Genomic DNA, 23902 nt, shown 5'->3' with positions numbered 1-23902 from the left:
ATGTGGTTTTGTTCAATACTTTATTTTAAATCCTATACATATTTGCACACTTGAACATGTTTCCAAACAGTCATTCATAATTATCAGACACCAGTCATATGTGGCCTAATATTTGTAAACCACCACTGATTTATATATACTCTGTTTACACTGCGTGACTGTTTGATTTATATAAATCAGATGATTTATATGATCCTAACTCACCGGTCATAAAACCAGCACTCAGCACATTTCACTACTCAAATAAATAACTGTTTGCCTATAACTTAGTTGCTGTAAAGTAGACTTCACTACACTTATTTGTCAGAAGCTCTTTATTGTTATTGTATTGTTTAACCCTTTAAGGACTGGGATTGTTCCTTTGCATCTCAAAAAATGTTTTTAATATAATTAGCATGCAAAGGTATTGAGAATTCTTTCCAATTTTTCCTCCTGTTTTCAAGTACAATTTTGCACGTGACTGATAATCTACAGATTAAGTCTGTTAAATTTAAATGGGAAACATGGCGTGCAGAATGCCATTTAAAAATTCAGCACTCAAAGGGTTAAACCTGGCTATGGTTTTGTGTTGCCATCTTTTCATGAGCTTTTTGATTTTTCAATTGCAAACTTCTCCACTATTAAACCTCATGTTTTCCACCTTCTGAAGAACCACATCAAATAAACTTGAGTCCTTGCACTCTCCTGTATGCTTGAAAATGTTTACAGGTTTGAAATAAAAACATTTTTAAGCTGTTGCAGAATATAATATAGATTCCAAAATGTGCCTAACTTTTGCAGTGCATTAATGGTGAATTTGCCATGCCGTGTCCCTCATGGAGGGTAATGCCACTTATTACATTTTTAATGGTACCAGTGGAGCAGATATTTTGTGCTGTAGCAAGGGTAGGGGTTATTTTGCAACTATTAAAATCCATTCGAATTGCTCAAAAAATATCTGATGCAATCTCCCTGCAAATTTTGACATGTTTTTAAAAAAAAATGTTAAATAACTCTTACCCTGCATTACTTTTAAATGTCGCTGTTTGAGTTTGCAGTATCAAATGTGCCCTGAAAAAGATTTAACCCTCTCCTATTTAACATGAATGAACGTGGGCCAGTGTGAACAGCTGACAAAGGGAGACACTTCCCTTCCCAATTCTTGTTTTCTCAATTGGATTCACAAGAAAGCACATTCACACGTGACACTATTGTATGCTCATACGTAGATCAGGACATGTAGATGTGAGCAGGCTATTTAGTGTAAATTATGAGCATAGCACTAGAAGGTATGATTGCTTCAAGTTCAGTCAGACTAGAAATCTGAAGTTATCATTCTCAGAGTGGTACTTGTAGGGAACAGACTCTCCACAATAGCACTTAATGTTGACAGTTAACTCCCGAAAAGCATAGGTTGAATAAATGTTGAGTTGGGAACAGGACTCGAGGTTTTAAGGATAAGGCTGGATAAGAATGATCAAAACATTTTTAGTATACAGAGTATCTTGAACTGCTGAGACCTGTAATGTAATGCAATTGAACGCAGGGATGGATATTAATATAGTTGGTTGGATGGATATTGTACAGTTTCACTTAATTATTTTGAGACGGATTGGGAGAAATAGTCTGTTGCCATCACATGCTTTGTTGGTTTCCGAAGTGTAGATTTGCACTAGTTAACAAGTAGTTTTTTCATGGACCTCGTGGATAAATGGTGGCATTTGATAAACTAAAGAATAAACCCTCTTGGTGAGCTCTTGATCTTATCCAGAACTATACTTGGGATGAGAAACTGTAATTACGAGGAGAGACATTAAATATTAGGACAATTTTCACTGGAGCCGAAAAGGCAAAGAAAAGACTAGTTGAGGCTTTTTAAAATTATGAATGGTTTTGATAGGGTGATAATGGAAAGACTATTTCCTCTGGTCACCAATGTAAAAAAAAAACCTCGAGATTGAGGAGAGAAGGTAGAAGAAATATTTTACTCAGCTGGTTTTTAGGGCATAGAATGCTTTGCATTATGGCGTTGTCGAGGCAGAGACCAAAAATCTAAAAATAATTACCGTTCACACTGCTGCGTGCTGAATGAGCTCAGTATATTCTGAGACCCAGGAAAAGCTTGTTTAAAATGCTGCTACATAGGAGACGGTTAAATTCTTGGACAATTTTGTAGTGTTGCTGAATATTTCCTCTATCCTTTCCCGCTTGCCTTCTCTGGAATCAAAATCACCTATTTGGTGATGTCAAACGTTAATACAGTAAAACAGCATTCAAATGTGTTTTTTCAAACAGGTTTTGAGTGCCAATAAATATATTCTTCTGGTCTGCAATTCAAAACAGTTGGTGTCAGTATGCACAGGACAATTTTTTAATTTTCACATTTCATTTTTGTTAAATTAGAATTAATTTGCATTATTTCAAAATCAATAAAATGAAAACAAATCAATTGGTAAATTTAATGAACATTCCCTGCATCTAGTAAGAGTATATTACTGTGCATCACAACTGCACTGAACAAGTCCATAATTTATCACACTGCTGCTTTTGTACTGGAGTTGTGAAACTACCATAAGCAATGATCATTACATTATTTAATTGAGGGTCAGAGTGACTTTACTCACTGTGATTTTTCTGGCACTACCTGTGTTCCGGGCTCTGCATTGTTTCTGTCTGTGTGTTTGTGTGTACAGCTGTGTGTCTGCTTTGTTTCCTTAATGTTCCTTGCTGCTTCTCCTTTCTGCTAGTATGAGCAGGCCGCTGACTCCGAGCTTACCTGGGTGGCAGAAACCATGCGAAAGTTGACAGCCTTGGGTCCGATAAGGCTGGAACAAGATCAGACAACAGCTCAACTGCAGGTGCAGAAGGTAGGAATAATGTGTATGATGTGGTGCAGTACTCGTATCTGATATAATCCACTTATACGGGTATCCTTGAAACAAAAATTGCACTTTATTACACAAAACATTTGTCCCAAATTATCTCTGCATTTCACAATGTAGTTTTATTTGCTGCATGTCCTATAATATAACCTATTGAACAGGAGTTTTTATTATCACTTTCTTGCCTCTTAATTACTGTTTTTTCTCAACTGGTTTTTCCCTTCAGTCAAAAGTCATAATTCTCGAGGGGAAAAAAGGGCCATGGCAACTATAGGCAATCAGAGTGTCTTGACCAAGGCAAAAAGAAACAACCAGGAAACATTAATAGTAATTATAAAGGATAAGAGAATTACGTAATGTAACGTCTCTGTTAATGCAGTTTAATTCCTTCCATTTCATTCACAGCTCCAAGATAGCGTTGTTCCTCTTTCCTTCCACACTTTTAAGATTCAGCTCAACACAAAACAAATGTGAGAGGGGCAAAAAAGGAACCTAATGGTTGGAAATTGACTCCCATTTCAGTTTAATCTGAATTCTGCAATGAATAAAGAGGCTACCTTTCGTTAATGAGCCTCAGTGTCTGTTTCAATGGTAGATTAATAAATCAGGATTAAACCTAAAATCAGATCCTACCACTAGAATTTAAGTTGGCAGAATCGGGTGCATTCACTATTTGAGGATATGTCTGTGGGCAGACTATGGACAATTTATTTTTTCCCTTTATCCCTCTGTCATGTGCCATGTGTACTATTAGTGCGCACAGGGCACTTCATGTTATGGAGAAAGGGGGGTGGTATTGACTGCTGATCTTTTACCCTTTGGCTATGGACAAACTGAGTTCATCAAAATCTCATGTGCAATGAGTGTTTGATTTTTTTTTATACAACAGTCAAATCCAGCTTGGATACTTAGGTTCCCATCTCAATAGCTCTTATAAAGGATTAAAATCTGAAGTTTATTTTAAATATATAGCCAATTACAGACTATAAGAACAGGAAGATGGCAGTGTACCTCCTGTTGGACCAAAATAGGCAGCAACGAATGCTGCAATTCACATACATTCCATTTGCATGGCAGGTTACAACTTTCTGGCTGTCTTAAACTTTCAATTTATTTTTATGAATGTAACTAGGGTCCAATCATCCATGACTTTGTCTCCATCATGTTAACATAACATAATAAAAATGAGTGATCTGAGCTATCTCGAAGATGGGGATTATATACGATTACAGACCATATACAATATGTGGCACTGTAGATCTTGCAGCAGAATTGCTTATTCCACATAGAAACATAGAAACATAGAAAATAGGTGCAGGAGTAGGCCATTCGGCCCTTCTAGCCTGCACCGCCATTCAATGAGTTCATGGCTGAACATTCAACTTCAGTACCCCATTCCTGCTTTCTCGCCATACCCCTTGATCCCCCTAGCAGTAAGGACCTCATCTAACTCCTTTTTGAATATATTTAGTGAATTTTAAGGATTTTTCTCTGATATCTTTAGGCCTTTTCAATAGACATCATACGGCACAAGGATTCTATAGATGAGTTGATAAATACCCAAGAAGACATCTTGAGTACCTGTGGAGATGAACAGAAGATTATGTTGCAGGTACTTCTGAAGAGGGTCTGCCACAACAATAAAATGGATGCTTGTTTACAAATGATGCCTAAAAGCTTAATAGGCTTTCTCAGGAAACTAAATTGTGAATTTATAAATTTATTTTTCTTCTATAAAATTAATCATTACTTGCAGACCGTAATACAGAAACATTACCATTTGTGAGAAATTTCTTGATAAACCATGTAAATTTGTCAATCAAGGCCTCTGATGTTGAAAAAAGGTTGTGTCAGAGTGCTGATGTATTATAACTTATCAAGTAACAAACTATTTGCCACCTAACTAATAATGTTTAATCTAATTTTGTAATAATAATGGAGTTTAATGACTGTATGCCAGAGTCTAAAATGTGTACATTTATGCACACACATCCACATAGGAGAAGATGGACGTGTTGCAGCAGCAGTATGAAACAGTCAGTCAGATGAACACTGAAAGATACTCCCAGTTGGAGCGGGCTCAGGTCCTGATTAACCAGTTCTGGGAAACATGTGAGGAGCTGTGCCCATGGCTTGATGAGACCAAAACTCTGATATCGCAGCTCCCACCACCAGCTGTTGACCATGAGATCCTGAAACTACAACAGGAAGAAATGCGGGTAAGGATAAAAGGAGTTTGTTCTGTTCACTTAGACTATTGTGTATGCATGCCTCTGGTGTACTTCAGGTGACCAGATTCTCCGTTGGTACCAGTGGACCATGTGGGATTGGGGGAAAAAAGCAACAGGAGATGAGGGGGACACTGTATGTTGTCTATGCGTATCTACAGTGTGTGCTATTCCCATTTACCAATAAAGGATAGAGGAGGGAATAGTGTTTCAGGACAGACAGAAACATTCTGGTTGTGAAAGTGGAATTGCAGATTCATTAATCAGGTTTGTGGTGTGCACAATAGATCGAATGATATTTGTATAAAACAACAAAAAAGGAAATTCAGTGCTCCCAGCAGGGATCAATGCTTGAAGACAGTGCAGGCCAGAGAATCAGAGCTGCAGTATTGTAGCCCTGTTCTGACCCAAACTCCCTTTGAGTGTGGCTCCCTGCTGGGACCATAGAAGTGGCTGAACTTGCCCTTTAGTCATTTTGTTTCATATTAAGCAAAAGTTGTAATCTTAGATCAGAATGTATTTAAACATTCTTTCAGACTTTGAGATCTGTTTTTTTTTTATAACAGCAACTTCGTGAATCAATCTCTGAACACAAGCCTCATATCGATAAGCTGATGAAGATTGGCCCTCAGTTAATGGTATTGAATCCTGATGAGGGCAAAATGGTTCATGAGAAATATACCACTGCTGAAGCACTTTATGCTAAAATAAAACAGGATGCAAGACAGCGGGCTTTGGCGTTGGATGAAGCAATTTCACAGTCTGCTCAGGTACTCTTTGGTGATCCTAGCTGTATATATTTGCATGGGGATTTTTGATGGCTGTTTTATTTGTTTATTAAAAAGGAATCTCCTTTTTGTTCTTTTAGTTCCCCACTGCTGTTATAAATTTTGCTTCGGCAGAACACTGGCTAGTCTGGACCTTAGGCATCTCCTTGGCCAACATCAAAGCTGCTCTTTGAGAATGAGAGGTGCACTCTACTCCTAGAGCTATTGCATGTTTGGGGTTGGTTTTTGAGCCATCAGAGACCGTAAGATGGGGCAGATGAGCAGTAAATGACCAACTGACCAGCCAGCAGAAAAAGTGTTGGTTTTTTGATGAGAGTACGTGGAGTATTTCAAGTTAGCAACCATATACGTGATGAACTCCACTTCTTTCACAAGCCACATGGTGCTTTCCCATACTGTAAGAATAGGATTGGGTTGTCCATTTTCTCCTTTGAGTGGCTATTGATACAAGCTTACTGGCTGGTCTGTTCATCAGCAGTGTTGATGACAGTCATCCACAGTTCTGTTTGACATAGTGTTCTAGCCAGGCATTAGTAGCAATGGAAGCACATAGAGGGGGAAGAAGCCAGTACAGCAGAATGAAAAGAATATTATGACACACATACTTCTTTCCAGTTTTACTAAAAAACCACGGCATAACTCTAGTCATGTTTGTAAAGTGTATCCCTTCCATGTTTGTCTTGTTCGGTGCATTCCCTTGTGTTACCCCACTGCAGTTTTCTCATATACTAACATGTCATTTGTTTTCCATTCCGCTCACCTCGTGGAATTAAATGTTTGTTTGCCGACATCTCCTGCTACGTTGTGTTTAATTGTTTGTTCATCACATCCGTTCATTAGAATGCTGAGGTAAGCAGAGCACCTTGGACTCTCGATGCTGCCACGCTTTAGGGTTGCTTTTCTGTTTTATTTTCTATGTGGGTGTGTCTGTGGCTAAAGTTGTTTACCTGATAACGTTGACAGAGGCAAAGCACAACCCCTGCATATTTTATACTTACGGGTACTCTGAAAAGGTCACTTATTATTTAACAAATAGTGCATTCAACTTTGCTAAATTTTACCAGATAAAATGGGTTGCTCTGAACTTTGTAAATGGATCTATTTCTTCTGAAGCACTACTCGAGAACAGACATTCTCATTGAAATGAATTTCCAATATTTTTAATATTCAGTGAATTTTTGTGTCATTGAGATTTATTTCTTTTTGGTTCTAAAGCAGTGTCCAGATTAGGTTGAAATGCCACTCTCTTAACTACCCTAATGATAGGTTTGAGTCCAATCTCAAAAAAGTACTCTCTACTGAACCAGAATAACCGTTCCATTTCCACTTCTCACACTGTCTTGAGTGTGATTGTCCAATTAGTCCTGAATTGTGGGAACCTGTCTACTTATAACATGGTTCAGACCTGCTCAAATTGATTTAAGTTAAGACCTCCACAGCCATATGAGAAAGTTAAGTTTTCTCCCAACCATCTGGGCTTGATTTGAACTTGAATCTCTGGGTGAAAGAGAAGTTTTCAAGACTACTATATTACCGTGTCATTACCAACTCAGACTACATTTTGATGCATGACATAATGGAGCTTATAATGTTCAAAATTTTACGTCTATATAAATTGTTCATGGCTCCCTTTTTTGTCTGTGACATTGATGATGCCATAACTTGAGTCCCAGCCATATTGATTGCTTGTCCTGCTGCTCTTGTGATAGCAATCTATGGAATAGGTCATTTCAACTGATAGGCATCATTTAAGGTGTAGTTCAGCATTTTTAACCTTTTTAATGTTTGGTTTTAAGTAAAATATCCATAATTTGTCATATATTTCAAAGTGATTGGTTTCATCTAGGGGATTTCTTTAACTGCTATTGTGTCAATCAAATATATTTGTTTTAATCTCCATGTGAGATAAGCGAGTAAAAACATTGGGCCAGAATTTGCACCTCCAACCAATTTATTAAAAAAAAATCTGCGCCTATCTTCAGGCTTCCAGCTTCGGAGACTTCAGGACCTGTGCCTGCATAAAAACCCACAGATCCCAGGGACACAGGCGGTTCGGAAGCATCCCTAGGATCACGTGGGCCAGGTCCTCTAATCAGAAGGGAGGAATCCCCATAAGCATATGAGGTTCCCCAAATAATTAAATAATGTATACAACTGAAATAAAAATAAATATTCTCATTTTCCAATTTAAATAAAAGTCCTTTCAATGAAACATTTATAATAAAACATTTAATTTTTTTGACAATTTTAAACATTTTAATCAGGGTGAAACTTTACATAAATTAATTGTAAATGTGCGTGCATGATTTTTTTTACTTATATTTTTTAACTAAGATTTTATATTACTACTTACGCTACCTGCTTTTACCAGGCGTAAGGGTTTTGTGGGCCTTTGCTGGGTAGTAGTTGGGCAAATAACCCAACTCTGTGCCAACGAAAGTGATTTTTGAGGTGGTACGGTAGATCAAGTTCTGGGTTTTCGCGCCTACGCAGTGCATGTGGAAACCCGGAACTTACGGGGCCTTTTACAAGACTGATGAGTACGCAGTCATCGGCACTGCAAAATCCGAGCCATTAATTTACAAATTGAAATAAGCAGTTAAAGTGCAGCATATTAAGTGATTATTGGTAGTCTTCCACACTAGAACTTGGTTTGCTAAATTGCAAAAATATGAACAAACATTTCAAGCATTTGCATCACTAAATGAACTAAATTATGTTTCATTGTATATGTATTTATTGCTGCAAATCTTATGGGCCTGAAATTGCTCGACATATCGTCCCAATTCATAAAATTCATCAAAAATCATACCGCCCGGTGGAAAATTCATCAGTGACATACCGCCGAGCTGTATGCATACCACCCGTCCATGCAGACCACCGACATACTGCCCAAAATCACAAAATTCGTCACTTACCGCCGGAGCTGCAGACCGCCCTGGAAAAGATGGTTTAAGTCTATCTTCAGTCGGCGGTATGCATCTTTAACTGTAATAAAAGTTTTGTCTCCCACCCCCCCCAGACTCTCCTCCCCCCTCCAGTCTCTCCCTCCCCCCCACACCAATCTCTTCTCTTCCCCGCCCCCCTCCCCACAGCGATCTCTTTCACCCCCCCCCCCCCCGTCAAAACAGTGATCTCAGTCCGGCCCGCAGAGCGATCTGATCTCTTTTCCCACAGCCCTGCAGCGATCTCTTTCTCTCTTTCCTCTCTTTTCTCCCCCCCCCCCCCCCCCCAAACCACCATGCACAGTGATTTCAGGCCGATCTCGCAGCGACCAGTAGCTGTACATATGATCCAGCTGTTAATGTTACAGCAGAAAGAGATACCTCTGTAATTACAGGACACACTGACATTCACCATGTAATTTAACTTCAATCGCTGTACACCTCACAAGAGCTTTGTTTAAAAAGTGAACAGTTTTAAACACTAAAAGTTCCCCGCTATATATATATTCCAAAGATGTCTCAAGAAACAAAACTAAACCTCATTTAAAAGTACAGCACATGCAAGCATGCTCATTGTAAGTAAATAAAACCCCCAATATACAGTTTACTGTCAAAACAGGTGCTATTTTGTACAAAGGAATACTGTACATTTTAGTTGGCAGTACCAAATGTCCATGAGAATAAATAAATACATTTGAATATGCACATTGTTTTCATTATATACAGTTGCTCTACTCTACAAATACAGTGTAATATTTACAATTTATGGTACCTCTGCAGTGATCCCAGGCCGCCCCACACCGCTCTCAGGCCGGCAGTCTCTGTGGACGCTTGTCAGTGCCTCTCGGGGGGCGGAGCTTAGAGCTGCATGAGCACCCGCTGCACTCCGCTCGGCTTATCGTCGAGAAAAAATTGATCAAAATCCTGCGCTCTCTGCTCCAGCGGTACCGGGCGGTAAAAAAACAACACACCGCCCGCAGACGGCCGAAAAACGGGCGGACCATCTGTTTGACCAATTTCGCCCCCTATGTGTTTCTTTTGATCCTAATTTTATATTACTGCATAAGAATGGAATTTACCATACTGAATTTAATTTGCTTGTAGATTGTCCAAGACGAGAATAATTCAACCTCTAACGTGAATCTCAACCGCTGGTTGTAATTTCAGCACAATTTTATTAGTTTCAAAAGTCAAATCTTTATATATTCTCTGGTATTTCTAATATTAGCGAAAATGCCTGAAAGGGTATAAAATGACAAATCTATTTCGTTTAGACAAAATAACTTTTCCTTACTCCAAATACAAATGTGGAATTGGATTTGGTGCGAAATGTGTGACTTTATTATTGTAGCCTGTGTTTTGTTTAATTTAGAGTGTCAATATTTCTGTATTTTTCCGTTCTGCTGGTCCCATGTGTATTAAAAAAGATTAAGAATAGCACAGAAATTCAAATTTAGCCTTATCCAATAAATCAGTCCGTTAACAAATTAGTTATTTATTATAAATTATAATGCAAGAACAGATTTTACTTACATTCTGTACACGATGTATTTTACTGAAAATGATCTTTAAAATGAGGCTGCTTATTGCTTTACAGGAGTTTTCACTTGTATAATTTCTGCTACACAGACATTGTTTTAAATAAAAGGTAATTCTGAGAAAATTCTCAGGCAATGCCAACAACTTCTCCTTTTATTTATGGTCTGTTTAGTTCCATGATAAGATTGATCCAATGCTAGAGTCTCTGGAGCACATTGCTGATCGGATGCGGATGCCTCCATCAATACCCGCCGAGGTTGATAAGATTAGAGAGCACATTAACGAGAACAAAAATATTGCAATGGAGCTGGAAAAACTTCAGCCGTCTTTTGAAGCTCTTAAACGTCGTGGTGAGGAGCTGATTGGCCGGTCATCTGGAGCGGATGAGGATCCTGCAGCTAAAGGTATTGAATTTTAAGTTTACTTCTAAACTTCTAAATCTGTGTATAATTACAAGTATATTTCACCATTATAAGGTCTGCTGTCATTATATGCATTGTTGAATGAAAAAACTTGCCTTTTATATAATGCCTTACACCACTTCACAACATACTCAAGTGCTATACAGCCAATTAATTATTGTTGGTGTCATTACTGTTCTAATATAGACAAATGAAGCAGCCAGTTTGTGCAGTGCAAGCTCCACAAACAGCAGTGAGGTGAATGACCAGCTAAGTTCAATTCTGATATTCAACTGTATGAGGTGTTTTTCAAACTAATATAGTTAAGTAACCCACCCATTAAATTCATTACAAGTATAACTGATTCATTCAATTATTGAGAGTTGCATTATTGAATATGTCCTTTATGCTTGTGGTGAGTTTTATCACTTTTTAGTGAGTTGTAAGGTTAACATAAGTGAAAGATTTTGCTGCCTTTAGGTGGGGAAATGCTACAGTCCTGAATCTGGTTTATTTGGGGGAATAAACCTGCCGTTAATGCGTTTCACATACAGTGACAGAAAGCAAAGCATCCTTTTGTGCTTAAGTTGTGAATTGTGCAGCTTGTTTAGGATCTCTCAACACATTCAAGTGTATTCATCATCATCATCATAGGCAGTCCCTCGGAATCGAGGAAGACTTGCTTCCACTCTAAGAATGAGTCCTTAGGTGGCTGAACAGTCCAATACGAGAACCACAGTCCCTGTCACAGGTGGGACAGATAGTCGTTGAGGGAAAGGGTGGGTGGGACTGGTTTGCCGCACACTCTTTCCGCTGCCTGCGCTTGATTTCTGCATGCTCTCGGCGATGAGACTCGAGGTGCTCGGCGCCCTCCCGGATGCTCTTCCTCCACTTAAGGCGATCTTTGGCCAGGGACTCCCAGGTGTCGGTGGGGATGTTGCACTTTAACAGGGAGGCTTTGAGTGTGTCCTTGTAACGTTTCCTCTGACCACCTTTGTCTCGCTTGCCGTGAAGGAGTTCCAAATAGAGCGCTTGCTTTGGGAGCCTCGTGTCTGGCATGCAAACGATGTGGTATGCCCAGCGGAGCTGATCAAGTGTGGTCAGTGCTTCAATGCTGGGGATGTTGGCCTGGTCGAGGACACTAATGTTGGTGCGTCTGTCCTCCCAGGGGATTTGTAGGATCTTGTGGAGGCATCGTTGGTGGTATTTCTCCAGCGACTTGAGGTGTCTGCTATACATGGTCCATGTTTCTGAGCCATACAGGAGGGCGGGTATTACTACAGCCCTGTAGATCATGAGCTTGGTGGTGGATTTGAGGGCCTGGTCTTCAAACACTCTCTTCCTCAGGCTGCACTGGCGCACTGGAGGCGGTGTTGAATCGCGTTGTCAGTGTCTGCTCTTGTTAAGTGGCTCCCGAGGCCGAGGTATAGGAAATGGTCCACATTGTCCAGGGCCACGCCGTGGATCTTGATGACTTGCAGGGGGGGCGGGGGAGGGGGGAGAGCTGTGCGGCGAGGACAGGCTGATGGAGGACCTTTCTCTTACGGATGTTTAGCGTAAGGCCCATGCTTTCGTACGCCTCAGTAAATACGTTGACTAATGTATTATGCATTTATCAAAAACTGTAATCATGGTATTTCCATCTCTGAGATGGGGACTTCAAGTGTGTTGATTATTTGAATTTGTTGCAAATAACTGCATTTTTGTCTGTTTAATACTGTTTTACACTAATACAAGTTCTCAAAGCACTTGCCTCCTGTTTTATACAGTTGAGGAGTAACGGACTGAACTTGGATAGGGATCTACACAATCAGCATCATCCAACAGCTCTGAGCAGTCAGATAATTGTTTTTTTGAAGTATTTGACACATGTAATATTGTTACCCTTCATTGTCCACTCTGATGGTCTGCTTTCTGATCGTATTCAACCCTTCTGCAACCATAGATTAGGAACAGGAACACCTTAAAGATTCTAGCTTATTTTTTTCCAATTTGTAATGCTTTAGCCATTCAAGACAAATTGGATGAGATGGTATTCTACTGGGAAGATATCAAAGCTCGTGGTGAAGAGAGGGAGAGTAAGCTTCTGGATGTACTTGACCTGGCTGAAAAGTTCTGGTATGATATGGCTGCCCTGCTGACTACCATTAAGGACACACAGGACATAGTCCGAGACCTAGAGAGTCCTGGTATTGACCCCTCAATCATTAAACAACAGCAGGAGGCTGCAGAGGTATGGATATGGCTCAAATATGGAAAACTTTACAATACTTGATTCATAGTTCATATGAAAGAATCACTGTTTTGATATGCTCCAAATATTTATTTATTGTATTTGTCTTGTTCGACATCGCAAAAAATATCTTTGATTTTTCTAAAATGGTAGATTATAGTGTGCTTAGCACACAGGATTAATTTCCTGGTAATATTCTATTGATTTCAGACAATTAAAGAGGAGACAGATGGGCTCCACGAGGAACTGGAATTTGTGCGAATCCTGGGAGCAGACCTCATCTTTGCTTGTGGAGAATTTGAAAAACCAGAAGTAAAGAAAAGCATAGATGAGGTAAAATATTAATAGAAATAATGATGAATAAGGAATAATGTATGGTGCAGCTTGATACTAATATGTTAAAACTTGACTAAGAGACCAGCAGGTTAGAAAGCCTATGAGACTAGAGCTATGTTCATATTTTATTAATTGAGTATTTAAATCTTAAAAGCAGCACAGTATCTCCTAACAGTAATACTATTGAAGACACCGTAACATGTCATGCAATAATAATGTATATTTGCATATAGCTCACTCTCATGCTTTGTATTGACTCCTAAAGACCTTCCCTTGGTCTAGATACTGTTTGATTAAATGGACATTCAGTGTTTTGCATAATAACAAGTTAATAACAGACTGATTCCTGGGATGGAGGGATTGTCTGATGAGGAGAGATTGAGTAGTCTAGGCCGATATTCTCTAGCGTTTAGAAGAATGAGGGGTGATCTCATTGAAACATACAGAATTCTTATAGGGCTTGACAGGGTAGATGCAAGGAAGGTGTTTCCCCTGGCTGGGGAGTCAAGAACCAGGGGGTCACAGTCTCAGAATAAGGGGTTGGCCATTTAGGACTGAGATGAGGGAAATTTCTTCACTCAGAGGGTGTTATATCTTTGGGATTCTCTACCCCAGAGGGCTGTGGAGACTCCGTCATTGAGTATATTCAAAACATTGAGTATATCTTTCTCAGCAAATGTCCTCAAAACTCTTGCGCCTGATAAAAGCAGGCGCATAGCCTACTTTTACAGGCATAAGAGTTTTAAAACACACTTAAAACATAAAAAATAAAATTTTCTCTAAGATATTTATTAACTTTAATTTCAATTAATTTTAATTATGTGAGGTGTCATTTTTTATTTGGTGTTACTGCGTTTGGGTTTTTTTTTCTCAATTAATAGCAATGAGAACTCATAGGTACGGAGTTCCCATTGCTATTAATTGGAGAATACTTTACCTAATTGGTTGAGCAGTCACATGTGACTGCACCTTCTGCATGGGAACCTGGAGGATGGGAGCGCGCTTCGCAGCTCGGGTAGAGAAGGTCTCCCCCACTGGAGTTCCACGCTCCTCCTGGACCACCAGGTACTTCCAGAAAAATTCTCCAGTCAGAGGCGTTCGTCCGAAAGAAGCCTCCGACCGGAATTTCAGGGCCATTATGTGCCCAACCGTTGTAGTCAATATGACCTACGGTGTAGGGTCCTCATCGCTCCATTTAAAAATGCTGCCAATACCGCCTGGTTTTTTCAGGCGTTTCCTGGGGCGGGCGTTAAATAAGGCGTTATGGCCGACTGTTCCATCCGGAGTGCTAGTGCAGCATCAAACGACGATTGACGTCATCATCATGCTAAAAATGGAAGGCGGGGCGGTAAGTTTTTGCGCCGGCTCAAACCAATAGCTGAATCTTCCAGCCGGGCAGTAAACCCTGGATGCCCGCCATTACGCCTAAAAACAGCATTTATTGCCCCGCTGGGGCGCTAACCAAGGCGCAAATGAGCCGAACATCCAGTCCAATAGGCGCTATATAAATGCAAGTTGTTGTTGTACCATCACAATGTTTCTATTCTGATAGATTGTGTCATAACTATTTCCAGCTCAATTATACTTGGGATAACCTGAACAAAACATGGAAGGAGAGGATGGACAAACTGGAGCAGGCTATGCAGGCTGCTGTCCAATACCAAGATGCATTGCAAGTAAGGAGTGTTCTGCATAAAGTCTATCTATATGTGAATATAGTACTAATTTGGATGACGGTTCCTAATCTGTTTATTGTAACTTTTTAGGCAATGTTTGACTGGCTGGATAACACTGTAATAAAACTTGGTGAGATGTCTCCAGTAGGCACAGACATCAGCACTGTGAAGCAACAAATAAATGAAATGAAGGTGGGTTTATGTTACAGCAGAATAATACAGAACACACACACACAACTTTAAAAAAGCAGCATGAAAATAAAAGTAGTCTCTACTTTTTGCATTTTCTGTGATTCTCATCTATTTCGTATAGCTTCATCTAAAATGAACATTTGTTCCTTTATTGGATTGAATAGAATTATCGCATATACAATGTTGGATGGTCCAGCTGGTTTTTCGGCAGTGAATAGCTGAACCATAGTGAGCACAAGGTGCCAAGTTTGTGCTGAGTTGGCCAACTTGGGCAGCAGTAGTGGCATTACTATTGGCCTCAGATCCATTGGGTTTGGGAGGGGATAGTCCCTAGACTTTGTAAGGACAGAATCCAGCTCGCTAGGCTCCCCATTTCATTTTAGTAGTCTGCTGACACTACTATCTAGACTCATGTATAAAATATGGTCATTCGGTAAGGTACCAGAGGGTGACTGATGTCCATGCCACATGCAGCAATGCGTCAACGTTTTAAGAAAGGATGAGGGGAGAAAATTGGTGGAAGTAGTAAGAGGGAAAAAAACGGTCATCTGATGGCTTTGATTTAAAATTTGCTACATTCTGAACTGGATAAAATGAATATGCCCCAATGGGTGACACTTAACTTTCCCACTGCATTTGCATTCCACAGGAATTTAAAATGGAGGTTTACCAGCAGCAAATAGAGATGGAAAAACTGAACCACCAGGGGGAGCTACTGCTAAAGATAGCCTCAGATGACACTGACCGAGACATAATTCAACAGCCACTCACCGAACTCAAACACCTCTGGGAAGATCTGGGAGAGAAGATTATTCACAGACAGGTACAAGAAGGCCTGGTGTAACCAGGATTCTCGAGTGCTGTTTTTCATATATTTATAATCCACATACATACCTTTGCTAGTGTATGAACCACAAACACCTAAAGAATTGCTGTATCTTACAGATGAGGGAAGAATATCTGAAAGTCCATGAAAGGAAACCGGCCATGGCAGTTGTGGAATCAGTTTAGTACACTCAGCAAATTAACATACATTGAAGGGCTTGGGGGAAAAACATTATGACCAAGTTTTGATATTAGATACAGTATCAATCTGACAAGGAATGCAAGTCCCATGTTGTAAAGTACTTAAATTTATCAAAAAGGTATTTAGTATTGTGAAGCCGTGCCTTCATCTCTTATCGGATCACTCCTGATAGTCATGGTCAACATAAACAACTGCCGTTCTGAGATTATATGTCTCCAAATCTATGCAAACAGAGATTGACGAGTGTCAAAGTCTGACTGAAAACAGATTTGTGCACTGTATGACGAGAAGCAAAAATTAAGAAAGTGTGCCTCGAGCATCATGTGAATTCTGATGTTATTGTAGCAGAACTGAGTAGACTTAATTTCTCGTGATGTATTTGGTTTAAAGGACAAAATGAAACAAGCAAACTGTATTTTAACATAAAATGAGCCACAGTTTGTAAATGTTGGGGACATTTGTTGATATTTGAGGAATTTTAACGTGGGAGTGGGTGCGGTTAAACGGGCAAAAAAAATCGAAGTGTGTCAGGAAGCCAGCTCCAGTCAGCTGACCTGCTCTGCAGATTTTACTGTAGCCGACCCAGTTTCCCGAGCCTCGGAAAACCCGGCAGCTGCAGCAAGGTGAGGACAGCCTCGGGGAGAAGGTAAGTGGGCCAGAAGGAGCAGGAATGTTTCTTCCCGGCACCCAAGCTCCCCCACCATCAGAACCCCTTCTTCACACACCCTTCCCCGGTTCGTGGATCGGACCTACCTGGTCATGCAGCCTCCTCCTGAGTTCTTCCTGCCCGACTGGAAGCCAAACCTGATTGACCTGTCGGGCCATAGCCGGGCGGGGAACCTGTCACTGCCAGAAGACACCGCTGTGGAATTAAATCTCCACAACATGCCGGGAAACCCAAAATTCACCCCCTATGAGTCTGCATCATACAGGTATTTTCACAAACATTTACATCTAGAAAAACTTGAGAATAAAACTGGTCCATACCAAGTGTACTGTACATAACTTATCATGCTTTCTTAATCCACGAATGAGGCCAAGTTTGTATTAAAGCGAATAAAATTTAGACAACTTGTGTATTCTTAATGTTAATCTAATTATTTAATCTTTTTATTGCGAGTAAAAGCTGCACAATATCACAGTAAGAATAAAAGAGAACCAAATTTTTTGTTGAATTCCACAAACATTATTTTGGGGGAATACACAGAAACCTGCAGATAATTCAATGTGTGTCAGCCTTGGGTAGCGCGCTTGCATCTGAGTCAGGAGGTTGTGGGTTCAAGTCCCACTCGAGACTTGAGCACAAAATCCAGTTTGCAAATACTGAGACAATGGCCCAAATTTCCCCATGAGTTGCACTGTTTTTTTTGGTGTAACTTGATTTTTCTGATGTATCTTTTTAGTTGCAAATATGGCCATTTAATTTGCGCCAGTGTAAGTGAGTTAGTTAGATTTTTTGTTAGGTCAGTTTTTTTTTCAAAAGGCGGCGTTCCCAGCCACTTACACCATTTATGCCAATTTGGCTAGAAAAACATTGTACTAAACTAACTTAGGGCAGCGTATGTGTCCACTTTTGTCCGCACAGAAAGACCTTACTTACAGTTAAGGAATCGGTGCAAGTAACCACATTTAAAGCACCACCAAGCACCAAACAAAGCACAAAAAATAATCAATTAATTAACAAATAAAATAGAAGGAACCCTGCACCTAAAGCACCAAAATCAATCAGTAAATAACACACAAAAAATAGAAGTCCTACCTTAGGGAATGCAGCGGGCCACCCATTCGGCCAGGGCTAGGGATGGCGTGCTTCGGCCCCTTCCACACAGCCTGCAGCGCGCATTTGCCGAAACGGCCTGCCAGGAACTACTGCACATGCGCGCAGACTCTAGCGCGCATGAGCAGAGGTCCCTACACTGTTTTCAGCGCCGGGACCTAGCTCCGCCCCCCTCTCTTCATTGTACGCCACGCCACAGCTCCACAGATGGCCCGAGAATCGGCCATGATCGCAGAGAGTTTTTTCGGCGCTGCTTTTGAAGTAAAATGTCGGCGGGGGGGCTCGGAGGTGCGCGGAAAAAACCGGAGGGGGCCAAATTTGGGCCCAATATTTCAACAAGGCAGAGTAGCGAGAATCATTTGATTTCCATATGCCTGATTATGTTAACCAAATTTAAGTACTGCTTAAGAAGTGCTGTATTGCCAGAAATCCAGTAACCGATCCAATTGAGGTTACAGTGAAATAACATTGCATTGCAGATGTACCTCCATCTTGAGGAAGGGCTCGTGAATCTAGTAATCTTTTCTAACAAGAGTAAACACATTTTGTAGTTTATGATGTGCTTTTTTTATCCAGTACAGTTCTGCTATTAGGCATATTGACTGCAAAGCAGCTGAGTGTCCTTCCTTCCGTCCTTTATTTATCTCTCTCCCATATTTCATACTATTCCCTGGTAAGAAAGCAGGGAGGTGACCTGCTCCTGGACCACTGTTGTTCTCACTCTTAATGCACCTACCAGGCATGTGTGCTTACCTATCACTTCCCAGACATCATGGATGGCACCAGAACCACTGGCCCAAGTCTTGCCATTCTGAAGTAAGGTAGTTTGGCATACAAGCACACTGACCTTGAAGTCCTGTTTGAATATTGGGTGCTTGATAGTTTTTTTTCTATATTCTGACTGACTGACTGACTGACTGAATGTTTCTTTGCAGGCCGAAGCTGAAGGGAGTCTTTTGGGAGATATTTCTGAGAATATGATATAACATTTGTTCTGGCACATGTATATTCTGAACGTGAATTTACTTTTTCTCCACAGCATAAGGTGGAGGGCGCCCTGCTGGCACTGGGTCAGTTTCAACATGCATTGGCTGAACTTATGTCCTGGCTGAATCATACAGAGGAACTACTTGATGGACAAAGACCAATTACTGGAGATCCAAAAGCCATAGAAATCGAACTTGCCAAGCATCATGTATGTGAAAATAATATATTCATAACACCAAGTAGATTGAGTTATCTGTCTGCAAAATATTTATCTTAAATAACCAAATATTGTACCATAGAATAATATATAACTAATATCAAGTTACAAGGTAGTATCATTAAGTAGTTTTGGATGATGTCCTAAATCAAGAAAACATGGCTTTTTATGCATTATACGTATTGTATTCATGACATTTTCATTACAGCCTTTAACTCCCTCTTAAATTTAGGTTATATTTTTATTTGTGTTTTAAGATCCATCATAGAGCTGTACAAGTTCAACTTTCTCTGCTGCACGCACTCTTCTGTAAGTGTGTGCAAAGTATAGTGTAGGACAGTAGAGTTTATCTTGTACAGTGTCAAAAATTAATAATGGCTGAAGTCACCTTTTGAGGTTTGATAGTAGGGAGAGATGAGGTAAGGAGAGAAGAGTCAAGAATGAATTACTATGATGGCTGAAGGTTCAATTACTGGTGGTGGAGCTGAGGAAGGGGGAGGGTATTCCTAAGGCCAGAAGAGTAACGGTGCAAACTGGAGGATTGGGAGAGGTTGTGAAGGGAGGGGGTGGGGTGAGGCCACAGAGCAAATTGTGCTGACATTGTGGATTTTTAAAGCAGTCTGTTGAAGGGTGAGAAGCTATGTGGAAGATGACGACAGGACTTAGTATGGGATAGGATAGAGATGGGAATGGGATAGAGGTGGTAGAGTTTAACACAAGTTGGAGGATAGACCTCAGGAGGCCAGAGAAGTCGAGGTGTCAGAGGGTCCACCTGCCTTTTCTTTTTACAGGTGCTGAGGATCTGCTATGTATTTCCAGCGATTACTGTTTTATTTTAAATGAAGGGTTGTTAGATATAGGCAACCTGTACGTGCACGTTTCAATAAATGGAACTTTAATTCCCATAGGTCCTGAAGAATGATGTCCTTGCCCACAAATCAACAGTCGACACTGTAAATAAAGCTGGGAATGAGCTTCTGGAGTCGAGTGCTGGGGAGGATGCCAGTAACCTAAAGCGTCGACTGGATAAGTTAAACCAGAACTGGCAGTCGCTGCTTCAGAAAACTGAAGGGAGAGAGCAGCAACTCGAGGCTGCTCTGCAGCAGGTATGCAATGGGAGGGGGCATAGGTTTTAATACTTGCATTAGGCAAAAGCAAATTACTAGCAGATCTCACATGGCACTGTTTATGATGCTGTCTCATATTAACAAGGTAATGCACAATATATTTTATGGTACTACATTTAATCTATAATTGCCCTATCTATTCATCAGAGGCCAATTGCAAGTTAATTGGCATAGATCAAGGAAGTTTGCAGACTGCTAGGTACTTGCGAATTTCTGGCTGTGGGTCAACCTGTAAGCCTCAACTGCCACTTATGGTAAAACATTCCATGTTCTTGAAAGCCTTTTATGAAAAGAAATTCCTGTAACTTCCCTTCCTTTTTCTAGTGATCCTGAGTTTAAGCCCTATTGTCACTCATTCCAGTCAATTGACAATCAATGGAAATAATCTTTCACTATTCTTAAAACTCTTCATAATTTTGAAAATCTCTTAGATCCTCCCTTAACTGGCTTTGTTCCAATGAAAGTCTTAATTTTTCCAGCAGTCTTTCATAACAAATCTCATATTCCTGGTATCATTCTAGTCAATATTTGCACCCATCCCAGAGCTCAAATATTTGTCCTATAATAAAGTTCCCAGAATCAGCAACTGTGGCCTAACCAGTGTCTTCTACAGTGTTAACATTACTTCTGATTTTGTATTCAGTGTCCCTATATATAAAACACAGAATCTCATTAGCTTTTTTTTGGAATCTTCTATGGCAGCTGTTAAAGATCTGTAGATCTGTACTCTTGGATCTCTCTCTTCCTCCACTCTGTTAGGAATTCTGCAGCTTAGGGTACACTTCAATTGTTTGTTCCAAAATGTACTACCTAATAGTTCTCTGCACTACACTGCATCCGCCACCAATCTGCCCACTCTACTAACCGGTCTGTATTCTGCATTGTTCTCCACAGCTTGCCATGCCCTCTGAATTGCTACTGTCAGCAAACTTCAACATCATTCCATTTATGCCGATATCCAAATAATTTGTAGAAATAGGAACTAACGCATGTCACAGCACAGGTGCAGGGCTCACCAATACCCACCAGTCTGAAAGATGTCCATTCACCCACAGTCTTTGCTTTCTGTCCCCTACCCATTTCTCTCCATATAGCTCCATTCACATTGATATGTAACTTGTTGCATGAAATGACTGCCCTTTTTCATATAATGTTGGTACTATGAGGTGTGATGGTTACTCTTAGAACTTTTAGGTAGTCACAAATGTAAATTTTTTTGTGCACTTTATGATTACTTAAGTTCTAATTTAATTTGAGTTAATCTTAAATATGTGCTTCAGCACAAGGTAAACAACAAAGCAGCTATTTCAGGTATAACTGAAACTCTCTTCCATGGTACTTTCATCGATTGAATTGTGCTGTTGTTGACGTTTGATTTCTGTATTATCAGTAGACATTAGCGACCTTTATTAATTACCTGCTACTTTTTCTGAATGATGCCTGTTGTTTCATAGGCTGAAGGATTTCATGGAGAGATTGAGGACTTTTTGCAGTGGTTAACCCGAGTTGAGAATCAATTGGCAGCATCTAAATCCACTGGAGGTTTACCTGAGACAGCCCGGGAGCAACTCAACGCACACCTGGTAACGAGTTTGGTTATCGCCTTCAAAAGCAAAATATTTAACTAAATAATATCCTTTTATTGTTTTTATTTGATGGAATTTAACTGGGCTTTTGTTTTTTAAATATATCCTTTGTCGCTGGCATTTCATATATGTGCTGCATTCTCTATCTAAATCCAGCATGAAATATGTGCATACTAACAAAACATTCAATGTACTTCATGTAACTATGGTGGAGTTACATGAAGTACATTGAATGTTTTGTTAGTATGCACATATTTCATGCTGGATTTAGATAGAGAATGCAGCACATATACGAAATGCCAGCGACAAAGGATATATTTAAAAAACACTGAATACAGAAAAAGAGGGAGATATAGATCAAATTATAAAAAGGAAATACAAAGGCAAGTTCACAGTTACAGAACTAGACTTGTCAACTCCTCCAGCATTAGGTGTGAGAACATCATGGGCATTCATCTCATTTAATGGCTACCATTGACAATTTGTTATAAAAGTAGTCAGCCATACAGGAGATAAATCTTAAATGACCACAGTCCTACACTGTTGATCTAGATCTCACCGGCACCCCACCCAAAATGGCAGTATAAATCTTGATTTAACAATTCAAGAGTTTAGGCTCCTAAAATATTTTCAGAATAAGACTCATATGACAAGCGTGGCGGCCCCGACCTGCGTGAGAACACCAGCGGCAGGTCGGGACCATAAAAGGAGCGGCGAGTGACGGCATACTACTTCAGGGAGCAGCACGAGCTGGTGCAGGAGGGCGAGCGAAGAGTGTTGTCATCAAGGACCAGGTCAGTGATTGGAGCATGAGCAGATACAGCAGGAGCAGCGAGGTCGGGGCGAAGGAGCGGCGAGAGATTGTCGAGGGACTTGATCGGGGCCCAGGAGAGGCGTGCGTTTGGGGCCAGGGGCCCAGGGGCAGCACAGCCCAGCCCACACTACGATATGTGTGTGAACAAGGTCCGTGCAGCAGAGCAGGTCTCCAGTCGTCTTGGATAATCCTTGCCTGGACCAAGACCTAGCTCTGTCAAGCCTGTGTGGTGGCTGGTGTGCAACGGCCACCCCACGTTAAAAAAAATTCACACACAGGCATCTTCCACCCTTCAGGATGCAGTTCAGGACCTGGAATATTAGGTCCTTCATTGAAACACCTGTGAACTCATCCTTTTTTGGCGTGGAAGCAAGTCATCCCCGATACGAGGGACCGCCTATGATGATGCATATGACCAGACAGCCCACAAAGATGTTTCGAGCAGAATTAATGAGGGGCTTTCCCAGCTACATGCTCAACAGCTCGTGTACCAGAGCATTTGGCAGAAGGCTTCATTGAAAAAACAACAAATCTATGCATTGTTTTTCCAGTTTATATAACTCATTTGCAGCCCTTTTCCCTGAGCAAACTTTACCAATACTTCTTTGCAGCTGGTTACTACAATGTGCTCTAGAGTAGTGCCAGTTGATTTGTTTTCTTCCTTCCAGATTAATCCTGGGAACTCTCCAAGAGATCATGGTGCAGAAAATCATCCCATCACCTTGTGGCATAGTCTACTTATTGCTATTTTTACATATTGCTTTGAGTTCCCTGTCAAGATCCAAAGGGCTCATCTATATCATACCAAAAAATTAAAAGAATGTTCAATGCAAACTTGAACCAGTCATATTAATGCACATTATCAGCCAATGTTCTTAAACTTTTGGGGCTAAAATTGTGATGTGTTGATGCTATTGTATGAAATCCATCTACTGTTTATTTCACGAAAAGAGTACAGAGGCATTTTATTAACATGCAGTGACATGTTCTTTACTAATTATGTACAGTGCACTTTCTCTTAGTCTCTTGAATGTTTATATTTTTATGGAGTATAAAGCACAAGATATGAACCAGCTTTCTTGTACACTTAATTTCCTAAAGTAAAACACTAGCTCTATTTTGACACTAATCAGTTACAGATGTTTGCCAATGTTTTCTGCTGTAAATA

General features: G+C 40.3%; 1 protein-coding gene across 11 annotated transcripts in view; it reads left to right on the top strand.

Annotated features, from left to right (window-relative positions):
* macf1a (microtubule actin crosslinking factor 1a) overlaps window positions 1–23902 on the top strand; it is a 577816-nt gene that overhangs the window by 494878 nt on the left and 59036 nt on the right. For 10 of the 11 annotated variants that reach the window (XM_070899169.1, XM_070899162.1, XM_070899161.1 and 7 more), the window contains 13 exons: window positions 2727–2846; window positions 4366–4473; window positions 4862–5080; window positions 5656–5859; window positions 10534–10765; window positions 12769–12995; window positions 13206–13328; window positions 14906–15007; window positions 15098–15199; window positions 15849–16022; window positions 19043–19198; window positions 20116–20313; window positions 21789–21917. In XM_070899169.1, the coding sequence (XP_070755270.1) occupies window positions 2727–2846; window positions 4366–4473; window positions 4862–5080; window positions 5656–5859; window positions 10534–10765; window positions 12769–12995; window positions 13206–13328; window positions 14906–15007; window positions 15098–15199; window positions 15849–16022; window positions 19043–19198; window positions 20116–20313; window positions 21789–21917 (2094 nt within the window). The remainder of the gene's footprint in view (window positions 1–2726; window positions 2847–4365; window positions 4474–4861; window positions 5081–5655; window positions 5860–10533; window positions 10766–12768; window positions 12996–13205; window positions 13329–14905; window positions 15008–15097; window positions 15200–15848; window positions 16023–19042; window positions 19199–20115; window positions 20314–21788; window positions 21918–23902) is intronic. The other variant, XM_070899164.1, reaches the window with a different exon arrangement.

The sequence above is a fragment of the Pristiophorus japonicus genome, chromosome 14 (genome assembly GCF_044704955.1).
Source record: "Pristiophorus japonicus isolate sPriJap1 chromosome 14, sPriJap1.hap1, whole genome shotgun sequence".
In the NCBI taxonomy this organism is placed as follows: Eukaryota; Metazoa; Chordata; class Chondrichthyes; family Pristiophoridae; genus Pristiophorus; species Pristiophorus japonicus.
Note: the sequence above shows the minus strand (reverse complement) of the source record. Positions and strands in the feature narration are given on the sequence as shown.